General features: G+C 38.3%; 1 protein-coding gene across 3 annotated transcripts in view; it reads left to right on the top strand.

The window, feature by feature from the left end:
• The window catches only part of Kcnd2 (potassium voltage-gated channel subfamily D member 2), a 540,162-nt gene extending 538,562 nt beyond the window's left edge, over window positions 1–1,600 (top strand). For all 3 annotated transcript variants that reach the window (XM_004643302.2, XM_012517372.2, XM_023703425.1), the window contains one exon: window positions 1,230–1,600. In XM_004643302.2, the coding sequence (XP_004643359.1) occupies window positions 1,230–1,407 (178 nt within the window). In that variant the 3' untranslated portion in view covers window positions 1,408–1,600. The remainder of the gene's footprint in view (window positions 1–1,229) is intronic.
• Window positions 1,601–24,646: the final 23,046 nt, after the last annotated feature.

Consider the following 24,646-nt stretch of genomic DNA (forward strand, 5'->3'; position numbering starts at 1 on the left):
TTTTGGTTAATGTATAAACAATTTATGTGAATTTTTTTAGTAATCTTTCCTCTTTGCCTTTCATTATTTACTATTTGCTATTACCACAAAAATATGTAGCATAAAAGTATTTAAATTATACACATCATTAATTGTTCTTGCCAAAGAAGTTTCTCCATTTAATTTTAAGAGTATATATTCTTAGATTGTCTATCTGTAAATTCAGGCTTATTTTTTGCTGGGATTCAGCAATCTTTGTTGAAAACCCAGATAAGACTCTGAATGTGGCAAAACTTGATTTATAAGTTTAGATGTGATTATGATCAAAATGTTAAAATTTAGAGCAATGAAAATTTCTATCTTTAAGATATTTTACCATTGTTCTGCTCTATGTGCATTACAAGCTGAAATGGAGAAGTCTTTAGGAAGAAAATGCTCAAATAAAACACTTTAACAGTTTTACCTTCCCTTTGTACTCTTTTGCTTCTTTTCCCTGCATCTTCTCCACAGAAGATGACATTCCCTCTAAGATAACCCTTAGGAAAACCTGGAAGTAGTAGATGGTAATTGCTACTTTTTGGGTTCTGGTGTGCTGCCATCATATTCTGAGAGCATTAAGGTCATTATATGTTGCAGAAACACCATAATGAAGGGCCGGTGAGATAGCTCAGCCTACTAAGCGCCTGCTTTGACAAGCACAGGGACCATTGTTCGATCCCCAGTACCAAACACTGCACCAGGCCCACCCCTGGCGTCACCCTGGCGTGACGTGTGGTGGCACATGCCTGTAACCCCATTGCTGGGGAGGCTGAAAACAGGAAGAATGCTACAAATCAGAGCTGCATAGTAAATTCCTGTACCAAACACATAAAAATGAAAAAAAAAAACCACAATAATGAAAAAATTCTGTGAGGGAGATTTGAAAAGCCTTCATGGTACAACTCCTTCCATGATGGTGCTCATGCCTGTCCAAGTCCCTATTTTAAGGTTGACTATTTTACTCTGACTGTTCAGATCTTATCTGATCCCCTTCCTTGCTTGCATGTGTATAAATTTTTTAAAAAAGGAGCAATTAAAGTAAATCAAGCTTATTTTTAAAAATCTATTGTTAGATAACATGCATTTTATATGGAAATTTTATTGAGCATTTAAATGTTACTTAAGATTTGTAAGTATTCAAATACTACTTTTTTCTGTGACAGAAAATGTTTTAAGTAAACGCCTAACTTTATGTATTTTACCCTCATCAGCCGATCCAGTTTAAATGCCAAAATGGAAGAGTGTGTTAAACTAAACTGTGAGCAACCTTATGTGACTACAGCAATAATAAGCATCCCGACCCCTCCGGTCACCACACCAGAAGGAGATGACAGGCCAGAGTCTCCGGAGTATGCAGGAGGCAATATCGTCAGAGTGTCTGCTTTGTAAGACAGTGGGAATGGGCTGAGAAGAGACTGAGCCCTGGCCATGGAAAGGATCTCAGTGTAGAAGCAAGGAGAACCAGTACATCTTCTGCAGATGAAGACAGCAGAACAGGAAGGTCGGTAGTGAAACAAAAATACAGCTTCCACGCGTAAGGATGTGAATCAAAACCGTCAAATGGTATTTCTAGACAGTTTAACCTGTTATACAGAGGAATCTTCTGTGGCCCTTTGACTTTGTGAATGAGCACAATGAAATGCCACCTCTTGATGCTTCTTATGATCAGAACTCTTTTTTAATAAAACGAATAAAATAAATCCTTGAACATAATGTTCCAGATGAATGCAAAGCAAAAAAATATGGAAACATTTTGATAAAAATTTTTCCTGTTAAAACCATGAACATTGGCTATGATGAAGATTATTACATATGAAAAAAAGTCATACAACACATTTGTATTAACTAAAGGAAACCATCATAATGCATGCTAGAATTCTTTGGAGCAGTGACCTCAGTTTCCTTATGTTGTCTTCAGAATAGGCATGATAACTATAATTGTAGAGAGGAGAAATTTCTGTGCACTTACAACAAGCTGACTGTTCATGTTTCATGGTGGGCTGTGCAAATAAACTCCTTTTAGGACTGCAGTATTTCTCATGGGGATGCTCATTAGTAAATCTAAGGTGTTCAGATAGTTCAGTATTAATTATTGGTTAATCTTGCACCTAGTTAATGTTACAACTGCAATAATTGTACACCTATTGTATCAAGAATCGGACTTCTTTTGTTGTTGTACTTTCCAAATCTTCATAGATACAGTAAAAGCCACATCCATAGAAAGAAATCCTCTGATGTGGCCTGGTTTTAGGTGACTTTTTAGTCCAAAACTATGGTGTCATAAATGTTTTTCAGTAGTATTCGTTGGTCCACTGTAATCTGTGACTCAGTGCATTATTCATTCCTCGATTTCTATAGCGCCTTTCCATTGAGTTTATCATCAGTGGGACTGTAGTTTAAATGACTTTCCTACCTTTGTATTCCCCAATGCATCATCTTGTAAGTAGATTACCATCAATCCCCTGGTCAAAAACTAGAAAAAAGGAGTTGACATTTATTAATTATCTCTAACGCCTTTGCTATTTATGGAAATGCCCAGGGACCGGATATGTCAGTACGTATTTTATGAAGAATTGACTGGGACTAAAATCACAGGATCAATGATCTGAGAATCTCACTTGATATATTATTTATTTTGCTTTAGATCTTGAATACAGTTTGAGAATTACTAATATGAATTGCAACCGAGATAAACTGGAGTGTGTTAGGTAGCGATTATCTGATGAAAGCACGCCTTCACTGCCACTCAGGAAGGTGACACCAGCTTATCTTGGAAAGCTTTCTGTATCTTTCCAGGTGTAGTCTTCTCCATGACATGGGGAGGACAGGAGTCTGATGAGGAGAAGTTGGTTCTCTATGTACATTTACGTGAAAAGTCTTTATACCTTTTCACCCTTAAAATATATCAACAGATATGTCTGCACGTTCCAGTGTAAAACAGTTTTATGTCAAATGAAGAGTTTTGTTCATTCTAAGCCACCACTGTAAGAAATACAACTTAGTTTCTATACATGGAAAGAGTTAATAATTCTCCCTCTATATAGAGATTTAAACATAATTATAACTTATCATAAAATGAATTAATCCAACCATTTTAAAGTAAAGCCAGAAATTCTTGCTTCCCATTTCTAATATAGATTCTAGAACAGTGCTGTGCACATAGTAGATATTAATAAGCATTTGCTGAAAGTAAAATAAACTCAACTGTCTCTTGGGAAGAACTGGCTTTAATCCTAGTATATCTTTTAAAAAGTTACTAATCTTCCAGCAGTGTGAGTACTAACAGGCATATGAACACCTGCCTCTTGTCACTTTATGCTTCTAGAGCAAATATATAGTGAAACTTCTTCGATGGCACTTATTGAAAACCTTCTTAAAAAGTAGATTAAGGAACCTACAATCAGGAATACTTGACATCCTTTGGTTCCTGAGGAGAAGACTTATTTTCATGGTGTTAATATCGCATAAAAGAAAATGCAGTTAGATTATTTTGGGTGACAATTCTGCCTCCTCTTTTGATTTACTACTTACTCAAAAAAAATTATTAATTTCTTTGGACTTTTTGAAAAGAAAATATCTTTCTAATGTTTTAAGTGATATTAAAATATACTGTGTTGGTGGTGAATGACTATTGAAGACTGTGTTAAGTGCATCTGTATTGTAAGTGAAATGTGATTATTTCTGTGTATCATATGGAGTAATAAGGTCGTTGTTTTTGACAATTTTGTTTGAGCTTCATATATCTTATTTCAAAGGATAGCATAATACCTGCATTATGCTGGAAAAATAGACCTTTGGAGAATACTTAAATAAAACATGTGCATGCTTGAACAGGACAACGTGGTTGATTGCTGCCCTTTTTTTGTAAACTTCTACTTCAAAGCGAGGGTAGCACCATACCACAAATTATGTGGAAGAGCACCCGGTGACACACAGATTCAGAGAGGTTAACACTTAAGTAGTCTAAGGTAGTAAGAGAATAGCTGTCTGACCAGCAATGCAAAATAAGGAACAAGCCTTAACAGAAAAATTGACATTTAAGTGAAAGCAGTTGCTGAATATTATGGACGTCTTAGTCACTTATCGGGCAAAGAGAAGCTCTGACAGAATAGTTTTGAGTAGAACTCAATTAAATTTTCAGGTTTTTTCCTTCTAGGAAAACTGCCTGATTTTTTTAGTTTAGCTCTGTGCGTATGTATGAATAGTATAGATACAATTTTTAAAAGCCTATGTCTGTGTGTATGATCATGCATATCTATGGATACATATGTGCATATATGTAGGATACACATACACATACACATATAAACATAGGCTTTCGTTCCTTTTTAAAATGTGAATTATTGATGGTTTCACTCCAATATCCTAGTGGGGACAGAAAAGGAAAATATAAAGTACATATTAAAACTGGGAAAAATCAAAGACAGAAGTTGTGAATAGTCTGTATTTTCTTAATGCTTTTCTTGGATGGCCTTTGATTCATCGAGGTGTCAGTTCTGCATTAAGAAGGTTCAGCGTACTTCCCTGTTCCTCCAGTGGAGTCACAACATGGGCTTGGAAGTGGCCTCTGGGGAGCTCTGGTGTCTTCTAGTAACACTGCTCAAACAAATGCAAAGCGTTCTTGATATCAAATAGATGACTCCTCTGAGTCCTATAAGAAAGACATCTCCTCTCTTGGAGAGCTATTACAATGGGATTTTTATTAATTCACAGGTACAAGAGTGGCTCATTGCATCGTGCAGGCCTCATTAAAATTTTCAACACAATTGTCATCACACCACATTTTTTAAAATGAGAGTTTATATTGTTTCCCTCAGCGACTTCCCATTTAAGTCAATAAATTTTCTCCAAAGAGTTAATTTTTCATTTGTAAGTAATTACTATTTTGGGGTAGCAAGTTTGCCTAAAACAGTTATAAAATAGATTTACTACAAAAGTTTTTAGTAGTTGGGCATGGTGGCACATACCTGTAATTCCAGCACTCCAGAGGCTAAGACAGGAGGAGCACCACAAGTTCAGGGCCGGCCTGGATATAGTGTACATCTTATCCACTTCTGTTTGGATCAAGCAATGAGAAGCTTTGGCAAAATAGCTTTGAGCAGAATTCAAATTGTCAAAGAGATCTTACCCAGTGCATCCAGGCCAGCCTGGACTGCCTAGCAAGACTGTCTTTAAAACAGAAGTTTTCAATAGAAAGTAATAAATTCACACACACCTTGACTGCCTACATTGCCTTTTCTCTCCCTTCACTAATTCTCCAAACACTAATTATTCTTTAGAAATTTCTCTATTTCCTAGTCATTTCCCTCCCCCCAGTGTTGCTATGGAAATTCATTAGCAATTTCCATATAGCATGTGGCGTGAGCCAGACGTTATGATAGGTACTGCAGAAATGGAGATAAAGATCAATTCCTTCTCAAGGAATTATGCAGTAGAAAACAGCTCGAAGTACTCTCCACTTCATGATGCTGCCCATAGCTTACCCAGTTTTCTCCTTGCCCCTTTATTGGCTGGCACCTTGCTCCCTTAGGCTCCAGGAGATGACACCTCTTCAGCAGATCTTATGAAGATACTTGCTCAAATACCTTCTTTCCATCATATCATTATAGTCATCTTTATACAGAAAATCACCTACAGAGGCAAAAGTAGCACACATGAACCTCAGTCTATTTGAAGAAAGAATAGAAAATAATATAAAACAAAAGGGGGTCAATCTGTGTTTTTGAGTTGATTGTGGTACACACACACACACACAAAAAAAAAAAAAAAAAAAACTTAACCTTTTCCCAAGTATCCATCCATTCTCCCATTCCTACTATAGCTTTAAAGAAAGTGAAATGCTTCTGTAAATCCTACTAGCACAACCCCCAATTGGCTTACCTCATGAACATTATTGAAATACCTAAAGGAAAGCACAACTTTTAAAAGTGCTTTTTACCGGAGCACTCAGCAGCAAGGTGGGCCCAGGAGATGCATGTCAATTCCAAAGCACAGGAATGACTGAAAGAATATTGAAAGGATGGTACCAAAGATCTGGAGAGACATTTATAGGAACCCTGGAAGCAAAGCTAGAGGAACAATAAGGCTGCAGGTTGGTGGAGAGGCATCCTGGAGTATGATTCTAATTGCAAATCCAACATTTTAAAATTAGATTTAAATTATATTAATTCCTTTATCATTGCTTTCAATCACAGCATCAGAAGATATCTTAGCCTCTTATCAGCTTCCAGCAGGCACTGATAGATTGCTCAGATATCACTAGACCGCCCATGTAACAGAAAACAGGACCCTAAAATAGCAGAATAAGGAACTGGTAATAAGAATAACAAAAGGATTTGGATGAGCAAAATTGAATGGATCTTGAATTAAATAAATGAATCTGCTAACGTAGTCAAGAGAGGAGGAGATTTTATATCAGAAATATAAACATTTTAAAAGTAAGCGACACACGACAATTTCACACAAGACTCAGTCTGAAGCTTACATACAGTACTTTCTTTTATAACCAACATGCTAAGAAACCAATGTACAAACCAAAGAAATAAGATTTTAATGCACACTTTTTAATACACAATTTTTTCAACAGATTTACAGTGAGCAATAAAAAATGATTATAACAACTATGAAAAGGTAAAAACAATAATGACTGCTGATACCAGGCATTTGCTAATCACTTGCTGTGTACCAATCCATTAAGTAATTGTATTAACCATGTTTTCTATTGAGAAAACTTTAACACTGAAAATATAATGAGTCTGGATTCTCCTAATTTAGATAATACAACATTTTAAATTAAACCAAGTATTGCTGTGCGAATTCTATTGTGCGGAACACTGATGCTATTGCTTCTTTTAGATTAAAACAGAAATTAAAGAAAATGGGGGGAGCAGAGGGAGGCCAGCTAAATCCGTGTTCTAGTGGTTGCAGCTTCTTCATCTCAGACAATGTTCCTCCCACTTTATTTCTTAAAAATTTTTCCCATATTGAAACTAACAACTGCTTCCTCATTGACTAGAGAGAAAGTAGAATAAAATGGAAGCTGGGTAAGAAACACATTGCTGTCCTAACTGACCAGGATTCTTTCTACAACCTCCTAGCAGTGCAACCTGCACATGCAGTTAAATTTCCAGCGACAGAGAGACTCATGTTAGAGCACCCACCACTGAGCGCTTGGCTCCCCTTCTTGAACAAAGCCTGTCAGAACCTTCAAAGTTCCTGAAGCCTGCAGCAGCCCAGAGTCCAAGACCTGGAGGCTAATGATAACAGAAAGAAATGTTTTGGAATTAATGTCACTAACCAACCACAAATCCCATCCTTCATTATCTTTTCTAACTTCATAATCATTTCTATCCTCCTAAATTCTGGCAGGCAAAAATTTCCAACTGACAGTGAATTCCTAATGGAATTTAACACCACATGCAAAATAAAATGCAGAGAGGTCTCGATTGGCAAAATAGCTGCATAATTCAGTATCTCAAATTAATATGGTACAATTAAAAATATTCATGGTTTTTTCTATCCTAACAAAGAATTGCAAACATTTTTATATAGACCACTGATAGTTTTTATTTGTTCCTAATAAAATAGAAAGCTGTAATAAAGGTGTAAGCACAGACTTTTGATTTATACAGAACTGTAGAAAATTTAATGTACCTTTTAAAATGGTACTTGGGATATAACTACTTGCAATAAAACTTCCTCTTTAGGTTTTGTCATTTGCTTGTTTTATGTTCCAAAATAACACTGGTCTATTAATAATCTCCTTTACCATCCACTTCAATCTTTCTCTTCCTGCTTTTCAAATAGAAAATGTGTAATTTATTGTAAGTATTATTGTTACAGTCAAAACTTATACATGAAAAATTAAAATGCTCTTTAATAGGATTAATGTTAAAGCACAAAAGAATCAGCATTGCATGATTTCCTGCTGTCAAATTTTGATAACAAATTATGAAATTTTGATATAATGAATTATAATTTTATAAAATTATTAAAATATCATAAAAGAGTAAAACCTCCAAACTGTGATATAGAAAGATAAAGCACTCAAGTTTGTTTTCTTCCAAATTGGTATTACATACTACGTAATTCTAACATGACGCCACACTGCCTCATGGACAGGAGACACGTATGTTAACAGCTCCACCATTAAAATAAATTGCATTTATTCATTCAATTGTGGAAGCGCCAACTAATGAGAGAAATGCACCACCGGTGACTAGAGAAGCCAGAAATCACAAATTGTCTGTGAGACATGGAGCTTGAAAAAGCAAAATAGGTCAGCATCGTGTCAGTTTACCACTAATTTAACTAGAATTCAGCTCATTGGCAAAGATACTGAAAATTTTGTTAGATTGTGATGCAATTGTTTATTATCAATTAACTTGATAATAAACAATTGACTTGCCCATTCCATAGGCTTCTGGAGTTTATTCAAGGCATTGCTCCCTTCACCTATATTTTCAAATTGTAAGTATGGCAACCTAAATTTAATTTAATGCTAAGATGATTATAAAGAACTCAGTTTCAAAGACTCTGCAGTACAGAGGCCTGCTTCAGGGACTGTGTCTCTGACTCTGACTCAATGTTTTGTAATTATTCTACCTGTAGTCAAAACTGATGCAGAAGTGAACTTGAGAATGGTGATTTTTTTTTTAAATTTCTTTTTTCTTTCTTTTTGAAAGTTTTAGTTTCTTAAATGCTCTCATGAAAAACGGTGTAGTCATTGCAGACAGGCACTGCAGAATCTCCATTCCTTTAGCTTTTTGCCAGCACCAACATTGGCTTTTGCGGTGCCCCTGGCTTTGTTCATTCTGTTCTTGTGCTCTTTCCACTGCTTTTTGAGGTGTTTTTCTTCTTATACAGGCAATGTCTTGCAAGTCTATGTTTGGGCTCATTTTTCCTCGCATAATCCAAGGAATTGTAAATCATGCCAAACCCAGTTGTCTTGCCACCACCAAAATGGATTCTGAATCCAAACACAAAAGTGACATCTGGTGTGGTCTTGTACATTTTGGCGAGTTTTCCCCAAAATTCTGTCTTAGGTACTGTTGCTTTCCCAGGATGAAGGACATCAATGACCATTTGTTTCCTTTGAAGAAGTCAATTGGTCATGAACTTCCGAGTTCAGATAGTTACTGTGTCTTTCATGATGGCAATGGATCTTTTTACTTTCTATTTAGTTGTACATCTTCATCTCTTCTCATAACTGAGAGGCAGATTATCCAATGCCAAAATACAGAAGTTCAGCCTCAAGAAATGGTTTTGTATGATACGAAAGAAAGCCGAACAAATGAGCTTATTTAAGCATCATGTATTCCTCAAAATAGAAATATGTAAAGAAATCTAATAGATGTGCAAATTATTGAGAAATTTCATACACACATTTCTATTTTTAACTAGAGATTACTTTACAATTTAAGTTGTTTTGATATGAAATCTCTTTCATTCCTCACATAAAGCCAAAGAAGGAAAATATTCATGAAAGAAGAATCGCGTGTGTCGCAGACACTGCAAACACAAATCAAAACAGGCAGACTGTGAAGCGCTATTTACTTTACAACCCGATGATAGCAGAATTTTTTCTTAAAATCTGCAGGAAATTTTTTTCCAGTACTCATTATACCCTCTAAGGTTTTTTCCTTACTGCCTACACTTCCAATGACTCTTCCTAAAAGGAACTGTGAAAAGTAGGACTCATTGTACTACATGCTGTCATATTTTCTTCTCCACCTTAAATGCTATAGCTTATCTGATCCTGCACTAATGACTACGAAGAAAGAGGGGGTTAGCAGCTTTTGGAGTTCACACATGAGAAGAACCTCCTTTACTACCTTGCAAATTTATTGAGAATCTATGCTTCTTTTAGATTACTTTTAAGGAATGCAATAGTTATGTTTTCTTCAAATTTAGTTTAGTCAATTTAGGCTTTATATTTTAAGGTGAATCTATCTGATTGGATTATGAAAAGCAACCTTTTGGTTTATCATCATGAAACTGAAGAGAACACCAAGAATTTCAAGTTCTTGTTTACCAAATGTACACATGCACCCATTGCACACTCTGTTCTCCACACCGCTAAGCCACTTTCCTTGGGCTTTGGGATCCATCTGTAAGAATCATGGATGTATGCAAATGCACATCCCCTGGTCTGTGTCAATAACTGTACCTGAGGAGCTGGGACAGCAGCAGAGAAAAGAGGGCCAATGCCCTCCTACAGTGGGAACGCTAAGCGCATCCTGTGTGCTAATCCAGTAGTTGTGTGATTTCCATTCATGTGTGATACCATGCCTGTAGCTTCAGTTTACAGAGATTTTCTTTTAAAAAATTAAAAACTTTTCCTTACAAGAACAACTGTTGAATAGTACTTGAAATGTGGCCAAAACCATACATCAAACAATCATAATGAGATACGGGCCACATAGAAATCCTATGCGTTCAGTTCTATTGTACACCACAGGCCCTAGGCTAGCAGGAATGCTGTTACGGATATTAGGGATAGGGTGCTAACAGATCCTACCCACAGTAGCATCTATAGTCTGTTAACTTGAGCCCACCACAGGTAGAAATATAATTAAACAACGTACGTTTCAAGTGAAACACATCCTGGGGGAAAAAAATCAAAGGTGCTCAGATCAACAGGAAAACTGCAGGGAGAATGCTTCCCATGGTGGTGAAGGAAAGGACTCTACGAAAAAGTACATGAGACCTGAAACAGGAATTGGCAGCCAAGCCCACCGCATGCAGACCAGGAAGCAGATGTATATTTATTCTAGGAAAAGAAAGAACAAATTGATTGATTTCAGCAAAAGTGATAGGTGTTAATTTTTCCCTTCTATTGCTGTTGTTTCAGGCCTCTTTATGATTTCAGCCATATTTTTGGACGCATGAAATACATCAATAATTTATCATTCCTGAGTCCTATTTCTTTCCTTTTCATAGTTAAGTGTCAAAGTAAATGTATTTCAATGAACACAACAGCTAACATTTGTTCATTAGCCCACCAGCCCGAGCCGTTCTCTTCGCTCAGTTCTCTTCAACGTCCACGTGAGCTGGCATTCGTGGGCCCCTTCTCCCAGCAGGGCACTGAAGCCCAAGCAAGTTAAATAACTATGCAGGCTATACATTCTGCACACCCATGTGCGTGCTTCCAATTCCAAAGTTCATCCATATCCCCATCTAAAATATAGTATTTCACTTTTTTTCTTTTTGGCAGGGGGGTACCAGAAATCAAACTCACGACCTCATGCTTGCTAAGCAGATGCTGCACCGCTGGGCTATATCCTGGCCCAGTACTTCACTTATTAACACTACAATTAAATAACATTGGAGCCGGGCACAACACACAATTCTAGAATTAATTTTTTAGAGACAAAAAGTTCGAAAGCATCTCATATCTACTCCCGTTGGATTTACAAGACTACTGTTCCAGCAGCGAAGTGACTAGTAAATATATCAGCCACATTTCATTGATACACTTTATCTTTTTCTTTTCCAATTTTTTAAATTTTAATTTAAAGAGTAAAAATAAATAGCAGAAACACAAAAACAGAGTCACAAGTGACAGAACAAATGACAGAGTTGCGTAGCAAGAATAAAAATGTAGTAATGATTGTTATATTACATATTTTCATTGTCAAATTGGTTCTTCAGATTAAAAGATACATGCATGCAAGCTGGTCATATAATTAAACAATAAGACTTACTTTCAATAAACTTTAATTTTTTTTTCTTGTCCTTTTTTACTTTACATTTTTAAAAAATTTCTTTTAAAGAGTACCGCCTGCTCGGGCCCCCTCTCCTGTCCCTCTCTTGGACAGGAGCTTTCTTTCCCTCAATAAATATATTCTGCTCATTAAAAAATATATTTTAAAGAGAGAATACTAATTGATAAGACATCAGAAATGGGACACATTTAGAAAAACAAGATCAGAGTTATTCAACCGTGGTTTTTGTATTGCACTTTGCTGTCTTGGATGTACTTGCTCAAAATATAGATAATAACAAATAGAGTTAGTCAAAGTGAAAATTTTAAACATCAACTGTGCTTTGAAAAAACTGATGGAAATGAGTACTACAATCATCTCAGCTATCCTGAATATGTACTTGCGTGATTTTCCCCCTTTTTTCCTATGTTTCCCTTTTCCTTCATCTCTACTGTTTATTCCTTATGTTTAGTTTCCTTCCATTTTACAGTGTCTGTTATTCCTTTCAGATTTTATTTGTCCTTTCAGGTTCTTACATTAGGGAGACAATATAGTATTTACACATGGGGGTCTGATTTATTTCACTTATGAGTATAGCCTCTAGTTGCATCCATTCACCTATAATGTCCTCCGGTTTCATTCACTTTATTAGCCAACAAGTATTAAGAATCTTCTGTATGCCAGATGTTCTTCTGGACACTTAAAATAGTCAATAACACAGATATTGTTCCTGTCTTTATAGCATTGTATCCAGTCAGGAATACTATCACTGAAGCAAGTAAATACAGAGGAGATATATAATTTTATGTATATATTTATTCATTTGTTCAAGTAATATATAATTTTAAGTGGTGGTATCCTAATAGAAAATCATGGGGTACCACTAAAAGGGTAACAGAAAAGCCCTCAGTTAAGATTCAACATTCAGAGAAGTTACCTCTGTGAAATGACATTTATCTGGGCCCCCAACAAGAAGTGGGAATTATCTACAAAGACATCCTCCATTGAGACAACATTAAAATGCACAAAATAGAAAAGCTCTTCTAACAGTTGAAAGCCTGTCGGGAGGCTGGCTGGCTGGCCACCCTGGATGCAGACAGCAGTGACCACATGGTAGGAAGCAAGTGGGGAACTGGGCACACAGGAATTCATAGACATTTTCCAGTAAAGATGCCGGAGTCTGTCCTTAGACAAAGGAGAACCTCGAAGAACATTCAGCCCAGAAGTGACATGGTCCAATTCATGCTTTTAAAAATCACTCAAGTTGCTATGTGCTGAAGAATGAGTTGGGGAAGGGGCAGAAAAGGGAGTAGAGAGACCAATTTAGAAATCATTACAGTAAATCAAGTGTGAGTTGAGGTATGGCTGATTCAAAGTGGAACTTGAGAGAACTGGATGATTTATGGGATATTTTGAAGTTAAAGGAGGTGGAGTAATGATTGGCATCAATTTGAGGCCCATGTGGGGACACTGTTGATTTCTGATTGAGAGGCAGAAGATGTCATTTGCCAGATGATCATTTCTGCTTTGAATATGCCCATGAATCACCTGGGAGGAAAAAGAAGAGTTCGTAAGTACTTAGCAGTACTTCCTACATGCCAGACCATATAGTTTCCAAGTGCCATAAATGTATTAATTCACTTATCATTAGAATAGTTCTATACAATATGTATCATGCTAGTTTACAGATTAAAAAATTAGAGGCACATATGTCACATCACTTACTAGGGTCACACAGTCAATAAGTTGCAAACCTAGAATCAAATTTCAGATCTCTAACTCTGATTCAAAAGTTCAAACACTTTGATTCCAGGGCTTTCTCTCCTTGTCTTTGCATAATCAATAAGACATGGGATAACACAGCCGAAGGGGGAATTTGAGAAAGCTTCACATGGGAATCAGAACACAGAGGATGCATTTCACTCCAAGGCAATAGAATTAAATGTAGTATAATTTAATTTTAAGAGGAAGATCCCTGCAAAGAACCAAGAGTGTCTGAGTACCCAGAAGGACAGGAGACGGGCAGAATATTGAGAAATTCCCAGAGCCAGGAAAGAGTCAATATGTTAGAAGTTATCAAAGTAATGAGTAAGTATGAACTGAAACTATTTAGAGGATTTGCCATCAGAATGATCACTGTCAAACTGAGCAAAGCACATGATGTAAAGCTGACAGTAGGCTGGATTTACAAGTGTGGAACGCACACTTGGACCTCCTGACTCTGGGCAAAGCTCAGAGATTAAGGGACTTCCAAACAAAACAGCACGCAAAGGTGAGCATTTCCTTCTCCCAACTTAATGGGATGTGCTATCATGTCCGAATCCCTGATGGAATGATCCAGTAGCCAAAGCAGATAGGTTGAAGTTACAGGAAAAAGAGGAGACGCATAGAGTGAAATCTGAGACAAGGTTGTGAGATCAGAGGGCAGAGAAGGGAGGAAGCCCTGTAGGAGGGCAAAGTGGCTCCTTCTGAACCTCATATAGGTGTTGTGGAAGGTTTCCTGTGTGGCTCCAGTGACAGAGAGCCAATGTGCTCTCTTGCTATCCTCTGCTGTGCCCACTGGGGGGACAGTGCCCACTCAGAACAAATAGGCTGCTCCCCGGAGTGAATTCAGAAATGACCGCAACCCTAAAGAGCACCAGGAAACCTCTGAAGCACAAAACCATATCAGGCCTGGAAAGCGCTCAGCAAAATGTAGTGCCAAATGCCCAGGGTTGCCCCATCTTATAGTGAGAGAAATTCCTGTGATCAGAGGAGTTAATTCAAGATTTGTTATCCTACTTGGCAAACAGCTCACCAACACCCAAGTTCTGGTGAACTTCCTCTCTTGAGACCCATCCACTCATTTTTATCTTTGGTTATAGTCAGTAAGGACAGAAGGAATACAATCTAATTATAACAACTCAAAAAAAAAAATGACACAGATGACTGTGCAACTCCCAGGACACTTTCAATTGACAAGAGACCACTTAAATTTAATCAATCTCCAAAGAACTTAAATGTGCAGAGAGATGCTATCTGTGGTCCCTGTGTATTCTCAAGGATCCTGTCCCTTGTGCCTGCTCTGTCTAAATTGCCCATCAGTCAGCGTGGCCGCATAGGCATGGGTGCACACCAAATGCACACAGGCAGGGTGTGCACACATATGCACATTCTCAGGGCACACTGAGACGCATTCCTGCATATGCACTAACACATCCACACAAATGACACAGACACATGCATATGTGGTGTGTGCTAAGGGTAAAGACCGTTGTAGGTGATGGCTAATCTGCAGAATCAAGGGAAAAGCAAAAAACAAAACAAACAAAAAAAAAAAACCTAAGAACAAAAGTTTGGATTTACTTATCTAAGTGAAATAAACAACAATAAGGAATTTTAAATGGGGGAGTGGTACAAGCTGACTGTAAAGGAGAACGCTGACCGGATGCCTACTCAGAGGCTAATGCCCTGGCCCAGGTGAGCCACAGAGGTAGGCTGGGCTGGAATGGCAAAAGCACAAATGGCAAGCTTGGTAGGTTCACATAAAATATTGAAAAATGTTCTGACAAGATTTTATCAGGAATTAGGAGATAAAGGAGAGTTTAAATGTGAAGGCTGGGAAAGAAGCAAGGGGAATCAAGAGCTCTGTTCTTGTCGTGGTACATTTTAATTTGATGTGATCTATGTGGAAATGTCAAGGAGCGGCTGGATAGATAAGACTGAAATTGGAAGGAGAGGTCAGGGCTGAAGATAGAAATGCAGGTATTGAATAAAGCTGTAAGATGAGAGCGCTCAAGAAGCAGAGGCCTTGAACAGACGGGGAGGGGCAGCAAGGAAAGAAGGAAGGACTATCAGTGACGACGGACGAGAAATAGAAGGAGAGATTTATCTGCTTCTCTCAGTTTTACTAGTCTGTGAACCAACTGAAAAGAAATGAGTCTACTTTATGTGCTTTCTCTTATTGCAAAAGCTGAGAATTTGGTGAACAGGTTTCATAGCTATGTCCACAAATTCTTCCATATACCTTCATCCAAGAAACAGAGCTTAATTTCTCTTCCCTGTGTGTAGGCTACGTTCAGTGACTCACTCCCAATTAATTGAATCTGTATTGGATCTCACTTTACGATGAGATCATAAAATAGACCTCAGCTTCCACCTTAGGTCTCTTTTTTGCTCTCTCTTGCATTACCAAGAGGACCTGCTCTCGGGTGTGTTCAGTGAGATGGTTCGTGTGGAAAACCGAAATTCCCAGCCCTGAGTCACAGGAATCACCCATCATGTGACAGAACACCCGACAGTGGGCCTTTCAGGGCCTGCAGACCCTCTGGGTGACCAGAGCGCCCAGCAACCTCTTCCCTGAATCTTCATTAGGTCCTGAGCTAGAACATCTAACCAAATGGCTCTTCAAAGGATTTTTTTTAAGTACCAGAGATTGAACTCAGGACCTTGTTCTTGCCAGGCAGGTGCTTACGCTACCGAGCTCTATCCCTGGTCCCTCCAAAGCTTTGGGATGATGTATATTCGTTGTTTAATGCTGCTGAGTATTAGCACTAAATGTGCTAGAAGTAACAGACAATGAATTCATCGGCATAGTGGAGCAGAAATGCCATGTGATTCTGTGTAGTATGCTTTCCCTCAATGCTCTCATTGCTTTACTCCTTGGGGAAAAAAAATTAAAACTGGTAAGTGCATTAGGAAAGGCTGGTATTGATGTCATCTTTTCTGCCTACAGAAATGAGATGCTGTGGCATGGATCCTTGAGTGGGAGGCATTTTTCCATCTTCAACTACTTAGGTCAGAGAACTGCCCACCTTGAACAGCATGTCTGATAATGAAACAGGACCCCTAGGGTCAGTTTCAATGTTAAAGGTTTGAAAAAGAATTCATGAATGGGTGAGCTTTAAGTCCTCCTCAATTTTCTTGAAATTATAAGGTCAACACCAAGAGAACTCAGGCATAAAGACAATGAGGAGGCTCTGACTCCAAAGGAAAGACAGCAGAAGCCCCGCATCTGCTCCCTGGCCCTGGGACCTTAGAGTCTGCACCAGTGAGGCAGTGTCCTGCCTCTGCATAGATGGGTGAGAGGGCTGCATAATGCAAGGCCCATGTAAGCCCTTTGCACTTATAAGACCTTAGGGTAAAGAAACCTGCCGTCCTGTCTCAGTTACTCTTCTCTCATTGTTGGGACAAATACCCTACACTCAAAAAGAAGGAAGGAAAGGTTTATTTAGTTCAGTTACTGAAGGTTTCAGTCCCTACTCAGCTGGCTCCACGGCGGAGCAGCACATGGCAGAGGGCAGCAGTTCATGGTGGCAGCAAGAGCAAGAACAAAATGGAGTAGCAGCAGCTCAGGCAGCTAGCTAGCCACTCATTCCTCCTTACATCATAATGCAAATTACCTGCCTCAGGGGCAGGTGCAGCATCCACACCCACAATAATCAGTCACAAACTAATTGAAGAAGCTGCCCCATGACTGCATTAGGCTTTGAGGGGACAACTAGAAATAAAGCATAACACGTCCCTACTAATCATTCCATTATTGGTATAGAGATGAGGAAAGTGGACAGACCCAGTCATTCAGTTTGAGGATACAATACATTTATTCAGGTGACCATGAAGGTTTCTTTTACAAATCTGTACGAGCTCAGCACATCGTACCCCAGAGCTCATGTTTCTTCTACTGTCTTCGTACAGCTGATGGACCTGATTCAGCTGTTCTTTACTTTACTTCTCTAAGTGATTATAAAGAGCGTGCACTTTCTTCGCTTTGATAATTCTTGGTATGAGCTCTTTTAACCTAATTAAAGACACAGAAAATCCCAGCAATTGTCTGAACCTGAGTCAGGACAACTAGCACTTTCAGGCTGAGTCTGCACCCATTTCTCTCTATTGACATCACTGAAAAGGACAGCACTAATCATAGCAGCCAGTCGTAAGCAGGCGATCAAATTAAAGGTGACTTTCTCACATAATTACCCATATTTTCACAAACTCTTTGAAAATTAAAAGTATAAAACAGAACTTTATATGCTTGTTAGTTATATAGGTGGTGTCATGCTTCTGCTTTCTTGTGCCTCGCTGCTTCCTGACTCCCAGCGCAACAGGAGGAGGAACGGACATACCCAGCACTCTGGAGGCCTCAAGCAACAGTGAATGAAATACTCGGGATGATGGGCTCCATCTGCTCAGCACATTAAAAGATGTGCAGCATTAATATCCCTTCATTAAAAAGTTAAGATCAAGTTTTGTTTATGAATTCCATCTAGCGTGTCTCCTTAAACGTCATTACGTGAGCGTGTACACGTGCATGCGTCTATGTACCAGCACACGAGCACTGTGCTGGGATTTGAACCCACCGCAAGCCAGGTGTTCAAGTGCTGGGATATATGCCCACCTCAACAGGCATGTTTGTGATCAATGGTCTTATAATAAAAGTCACTTTCAAAATGTCAGAGAATTATTTTTGCAATGTGATCTGTTATTACAGACATTCAGAACAACTGTTAACTTCAATTGTTTAAATATTTTAATATGAAATATTTTGAAAATACTTTAAAGTAGAAAAAATAAACAAACATTTGTGTTCACACTGCCAAGATCCAACAAATGTTAATGTTTTGCCTTGTTTCAGACATGTCTGTTATTTTTAAGAAATGAAGCATTGCAATTACACATGAAGCTTGGATCCAGTTCCTTTCTTCCCTTCCTCATCCAAACCTTGTCCTGAAATTGGCCAGTTACCTTGTCCATTTGTGTGTCACTACAGGGCTGTCTATGTGGGAAGCACATTAAGTGCACTTGAGAGGTCAGAACGTCTCTGATATATTGTAGACGAGGAGATTTGAAGCTCAAGGAAACTGTTTTTATTTAGAGTGAATTTATTAAAAGGAAAAATCTAAACTTACTTATTCTTGGATTTTTGAAACCAGGTCTCACTACGTAGTCCAGGCTGGCCTTGAACTCACAGTTATCCTCCTTCCTCAGCCTCTCAAGGCCTGGGATTGCAGGCATGCACCACCATGCCCAGCCAAACCTTTTTTTTTTTTTTTTTTTCATTCACACACGTCATAGAAGATTTGATCTCTGGTCACCAAATTTTGAGAGATTTCTCTATATATACAAGAAAACAACTCTCAGTTGGTACCAAATGAGTGTCCTATATTTTTCTCAATTCTGATACTATATAGTTAGCATCAGATTTTGCAGGTTTGGTGGGGGCTCAATCTCAAAAGACTACCCACACTTCAGAGACCTCTTCCAAGTCCCAAGTTATCAACTTGCAGTCAACCAGGAGTTCCCACAAAGCTCTCCTTAGACTCTGAACTTTTTAGACTGGCTTATAGAACTCGGAAATACACTTTAGTTAAATTTCTCTGTGTATTATAAAGGATATTACATCGAATACAGATAAACAGCCAGGTGAAGACAGGCACGGCAAGGTGGGACAGGGGCACAGAACCCCATGCTTCCCTGGCGGTGCACGCCAAGGTGCCCCGACGTGTTCAGTGCTCAAGAAGGCCTCTCAGCCTACCTTGTTTAGTGGACTATGTGTATATCGTCCCTTCATGCACCTACTAACTGTTATAATCTACTAACCCTGTTTAAAAGAGAACACCACTCTGACATGTGTTAAGAAACGGACACATATGAAGTTTAGGCCACTTCGGGGCAGCCATGGTACTGCTTCTTCATAATCTTCAAGTCACATTGTTTGCTACTGTCCCTGGTCCCTTGTCAGTTTTCTCCTTCTCAGTGATAGTTCACTCACGATACCTCAGGCTGGTTTTATCTAATCTCTGTACTTATGCAAGCCAGTCTCTCTGCCCTCAGAGTGTAGCTCTTTCTGTGTATTCTGCGAGGAGCACAAGTGTGAGTCTACAACACAGCACTCTTGAGGACATGAAGTTCTTCTGAGTCCCTCTGATGTCCACTCCAGCCTATCTATGTGTCTTTATCCTCTTCATCTTCTGTGGGAATGGGCTCTCCCTTGTGCTGGTCCCACTGTGAAGGAGTCCAGCTCTTTGATTTATTTGTAATCAGCACAATGGGAAATACCTTTCACGTCTTTTCATCTAACTCTGTCCCTTTCCATGCTGTCAAGCCTTCAGCCTGCTTGAAGGCTTGCTTTCTCTAAAATCCTGTATCTCTGCCACAGATATTTTCATTTACCTATGTACTATTTTTCAGTGTTGTTTCATTCAGGTCATGCATTAATAGGTAGATTCACTGTAGCAGAAGCTGGATCGGGCACTAGTTAACTATTGCATGTCCATTGCCTGGTTGCTTCAACTAAACTGAGAGCTACTCGAGACAGGGGTTATACTTCACATGTCACTGCTGACCTTCACAATGTCCAGCTTGACTAATTCTACACAGCAGATGCTCAGTGCATCCTGCTGAACAGAACTGCAGAATATTCTCAAGCTTGGCAAGAGAAAATAAGAAGCTAAATTGTAATGGAAAATAGGGGCGAAAAAAAGGAATTAGAAATTATCATTAGACATCTGATTGTCAGATTGATTCCTACTGAACCTCAAGCAGAATAAAAGCAGAATCTTCATCACTGCAATTTTCATCCTTAAGTTTTGCCAAAGCAGAGCTTTCCAGAGGGAAATAGATTGTTAAGTGAGACTTGTGTGGAGACCTTAACGCAAAAGGCAGTGAATTTTTCACATGATTAGTCCATGATATGTAAAAGGTAATAGCCCAAGGCTTAATTTGAAATTCTGGAAAATGCACGTATTCTGCCTGCAGTACTCTGTAGGCCCTTTGACAAGTTTGTGAACAATGAATTATAAAGCAGAGAGAAATACCAGCTTCCCGGGAGGGTGAGGAAAGAGGATCATGCGCACTCAGGAGTTCAGGTCCAGCCCGGGCAATGGTGCAAAACCCCACTGTGGGAAGTGGGGTCGGAGATGTGCTGCATTGGAGCAGAAGGAGCCCCTGAGCAACAGGAGAGGCAGCATAGCCCCTGAGTCACATGGCACGCCCCTAACAGGTCGGCCTATAGAGCAAGCTCAGCATTTGATGTGGTCAGCTCTGTCAGGTGAAATTATCGTAAAGTATGAAAAATTTAGTCAAATTCAAACATACTATTACCCTCTAGACACTAAGATCAATTGCTCAGGTGGTTCCAGAAGGAGGGATGTCAGCAAAATTCGGAGCAGGGCTAGGAACATCCAAATGAAGTAGAAACAAGATAGGAAATAAATCAAAGTCCAAAGCGGCAAGTGGGAACATGCCCGAGGAGAGCAGCATCCTAACGCCTCTCTTCTGTCTCCCAGCATGCCCAGCACAGTGTGGCTTTGCTGTTCTCTGCTTAGCTACGTTCAGACAGGTTATTTTCATGAAGTGATAAAAAGAGGCTGTGCCTGACTTTTGAGGATGATTGCAACATAAATAAAAATAATTGTAACCTGTGTCAAAATTTCCACCTAAGTAATCAAAAATTCAGCAGTTATAGGTAGTTGGGGATTAAAGCAAACCAGTTAAGCAGAAAATTAAGTCTAAGTAAATACTATTGATATAGTTTTTTAAATGTATGTATTATTAGTCAATTGAATCTGTATCAATTATTCATATGAAATATATAAAAGATTTAATACTAAATAAGTTGTACACCTGGATTATATCAACTAAATCTAAGTAGTTAAATAGAAATAGAAAACATCATTCTTTGCTATGCCAAAAAAACTACATAGTAAATAATCTCATTCCTTTTACATCTAATTCTTTTTAAAGACTTTAATATCCCTTGTTAGGCTTATTAATGGGGTCCAATGTGATATTTGAAAATAAGAAAACTATTCATGGTCAGATCCACCCTCCCTGCCTCCATCCCCAGCTCTTCTTTCACTATTCTATGTTCATGTCAATTTTCCTTTTTTATTTCAAAAAGTTTTATTCAAGATACAAAATAAACTTTTAATGTGTACAAATTCATAAGTCTTGATGTATCCATCTATTATACAATTACCACAATAGAAAGATTAATTTAACCAAAAGCCTCCAAAGTTTCCTCCTGTTCATTTCTAATCAACAGAGAAAAATTGACACCTTAACGATACGTCCTCTTTTCTTCGTTGAGGTAATCACTAAATTGCTTTACTCACTGTAAATTAATTTGAATTTTCCTTTATAAGCAGACACATGGTTTGCACTATTTATTGTTTGACATCTTTCACATAGAAAAATTCATTTTTAATCATGTTACTCTGCATATCAATAGGTCATTTTTGCTGGTGAGGGTTTTTTTTCATGAAGTATAATTATTTTGAGGCTTATTTAAGTTTCTAAGTTGCTGCATGCGTCAATGGTACCTTCCTCTTTGGTACCAAGTAACATTCCCTTATATAGAAAGAATATATCTCCCTTACCCATTCACATCTTCATGGTGTTTAGGTTGTGACTCATAAGCCTGCTACTAACAAAGGTGTCCTAACGTCCCTGTACAAGACAGTGTGGAAATAAGGTTCTTTTGTTCTCAGGTTAAGTACCCAGAAGCAGAATGGCTGAATCATAGCCTTTGTATGTGTTTAACAGTTTAAGAAGCGAGCTCACTCTCTTTCAAAGTGATTGGGCTCTTTTACTTTCTTTCCAGTATTATATGAGTTCTAGTTCCTTTGGGTTTCACTAACATTTCTTATGTGAGACTTCAAAATTTTAGTCAGTTTAGGGGCTGGAGAGATAGCTCAGAGTCATAAACAGCTATAAACACCTACCAGCATGCACAAGGTCCCAAGTTTGATCCCTGGCCCCACATGACTTGCCAGCCCTGGAACCAGGAATGGTGGCACACGCCTGTAAACCCAGCACTCAGGAAGTTGAGACAAGAGGATCTCAACCTATATCCCCAAATTGCACAGCAAGACCCTATCTCAAAAAAAGAAAAAAGTAAAAGAAAAATTTTAGCCATTTTAGTGAATATTTTGTGGTACCTAATGGTTTATAAATTTCCCTAATGAATAGTGAAGTTGAACATTTTCTTAAGTATTTAATTTCTATCTGAATATCTTCTTTGCCAAGAATGCAGACCTTGATTTGGATGAACCCAGTTAAAATTGACCAGTATTGCTTGCTTGCTGTTGAAGCGTTTGCCCTTCAGGTGTCTTGTTTACCAAAATGACCTTAATGGGATTATGTGAAGAGTAAACGAAACACTGCTTGATTCACTTGTACAGATATTTTGGATGACATATTTTTGAAATTAATTTCTGGAGGCACAAAGAAATTGCAAAGTCAGTGTAATGTACTCTAGATTCCCACTGTCTGGGGATTTCTTCAGAGAGGCACAGTCAGCTCTTATGCTGTATGGTAGCCGTCAAACAAAAGCATATTGAAAGTTAAAGAGTCTGGAGTTAGGCTTAAAAGCATTTTATAAATCTACAACACTTATATTATAAGACCAAAAGTACAATTTGAGCATTCACTCAGACATTTATAAGACCTGACTGAGCTCTAAGCGCACCCTGCAAATCCAATCTACATCCATTTATAGCTAAATGCGTACTTAGCCCGTGATAACCTGGTGTCCTCTGCTCAAGAAAGACAAACGACCTCCTTTGCAGTTGTTTTTCCTTATTGGAGTCATTTGGGGTATGGCTTTTCATTCACTTAACTGACTCGTTGTTCATGTAAATATTAATTTATACACACAGTGAATAGATAGGCAACGGATATATAAGAAATATTGCCTAATAGACTTAGCTTTGAAAAATGCTGAGTGGAAGAAATGGTGGAACAAAATATTTATTCTCAAGAGAAATACACAAGCAAAGATACACAAGCAAAGAAGCAAAGCAAGTTAATATAAATGAATATTAATATTATAAAGGAGAAACGTCAAGGACCAACATAATGACAACACATAAATTCTTGGCTAAGAAGAGGAGACTTCTCTGAGCTGCTGTGAGCCAGGGAGAGAGCTTCCTCTAGGAAGAGAAGGATCTGCTGCTCAAGTACAAGTTCAGGCTGTGGAGATGAGGCTACCTCAGGCCAGCCTTCCAGTGAGCTGAGTCAGGAAAGCAAAGGATCCATAGGAGTTTACAGGCCCTGAAGCATCTGTAATTGGCCAGGTGACCAGGAAAGTGTTAGGGTATATGTTTGGAAAAAATGGGTTCAAATGATAAATTTTATTCTCAAACACAGAGCAGTGAGGCAGAGATTTACTGTTGATGCCAATATCAATTTCCCTCTCGTTCTGTGGTAGTAGAACCTCCTGGTTTAACTCAGTTCGTAAATGACCAGAGGAACTGTACAGAGGAACTGAGGTGGCTGCAGGGGTGTCCAGGAAGGAAAGAGGAACTGCTCCTCTTCTCTAACTTCCCCTTAATCCAGTATGCTGCTTGCATTTGGGAAGCAGTGTGCTATTTGTGATCGATTTTATTGTGGTTTCTACAGGAAGGAGTAGGTGAGGCTTTAGGGTTTTTTTATTATTAATTTTATTGAGAAATAGCAATGAGACAGTTTCAAAACCAATTAGTAGGACAGTTTCAATAATTAATACATTGCATATTGTTGCCTTCATAGTAGTTATTCGTAGTACAAGATGCAGACATGATATCCTGTCCAAACACTATTAGTACAAATCTTCTCATTGAATTAAGAGAAAGTAGGTGTATATCTATCCTATTTTGTATATACAGATACAAATTAGTCCTTCATTTGTATCCCCTTTTTTGTTTAGTTTTGTCAGAGATGGATATTCCATTGCCATTTAAATATTGTAGGTGCATGAGTTCAGCAAAATAATCCAATATAGCCCAGTAGTCCATCATAGTAGTGGGTTATCTGTAGGACTGGCAATGTCAGAAGTTGTTGATTTGAGCCTTTTACAGCTCAGCATATTAATATGGCTTTACTTTTTATACCTGAAGCTTTAGTTTGAGTAACTGGGCTGATTAGGGCAGGTGTACATGGACTGAGTGTGAGAGTTGGTTAAG

This window comes from Octodon degus, unplaced genomic scaffold (genome assembly GCF_000260255.1).
Source record: "Octodon degus isolate 3935 unplaced genomic scaffold, OctDeg1.0 scaffold00170, whole genome shotgun sequence".
NCBI classification, from domain to species: domain Eukaryota; kingdom Metazoa; phylum Chordata; class Mammalia; order Rodentia; family Octodontidae; genus Octodon; species Octodon degus.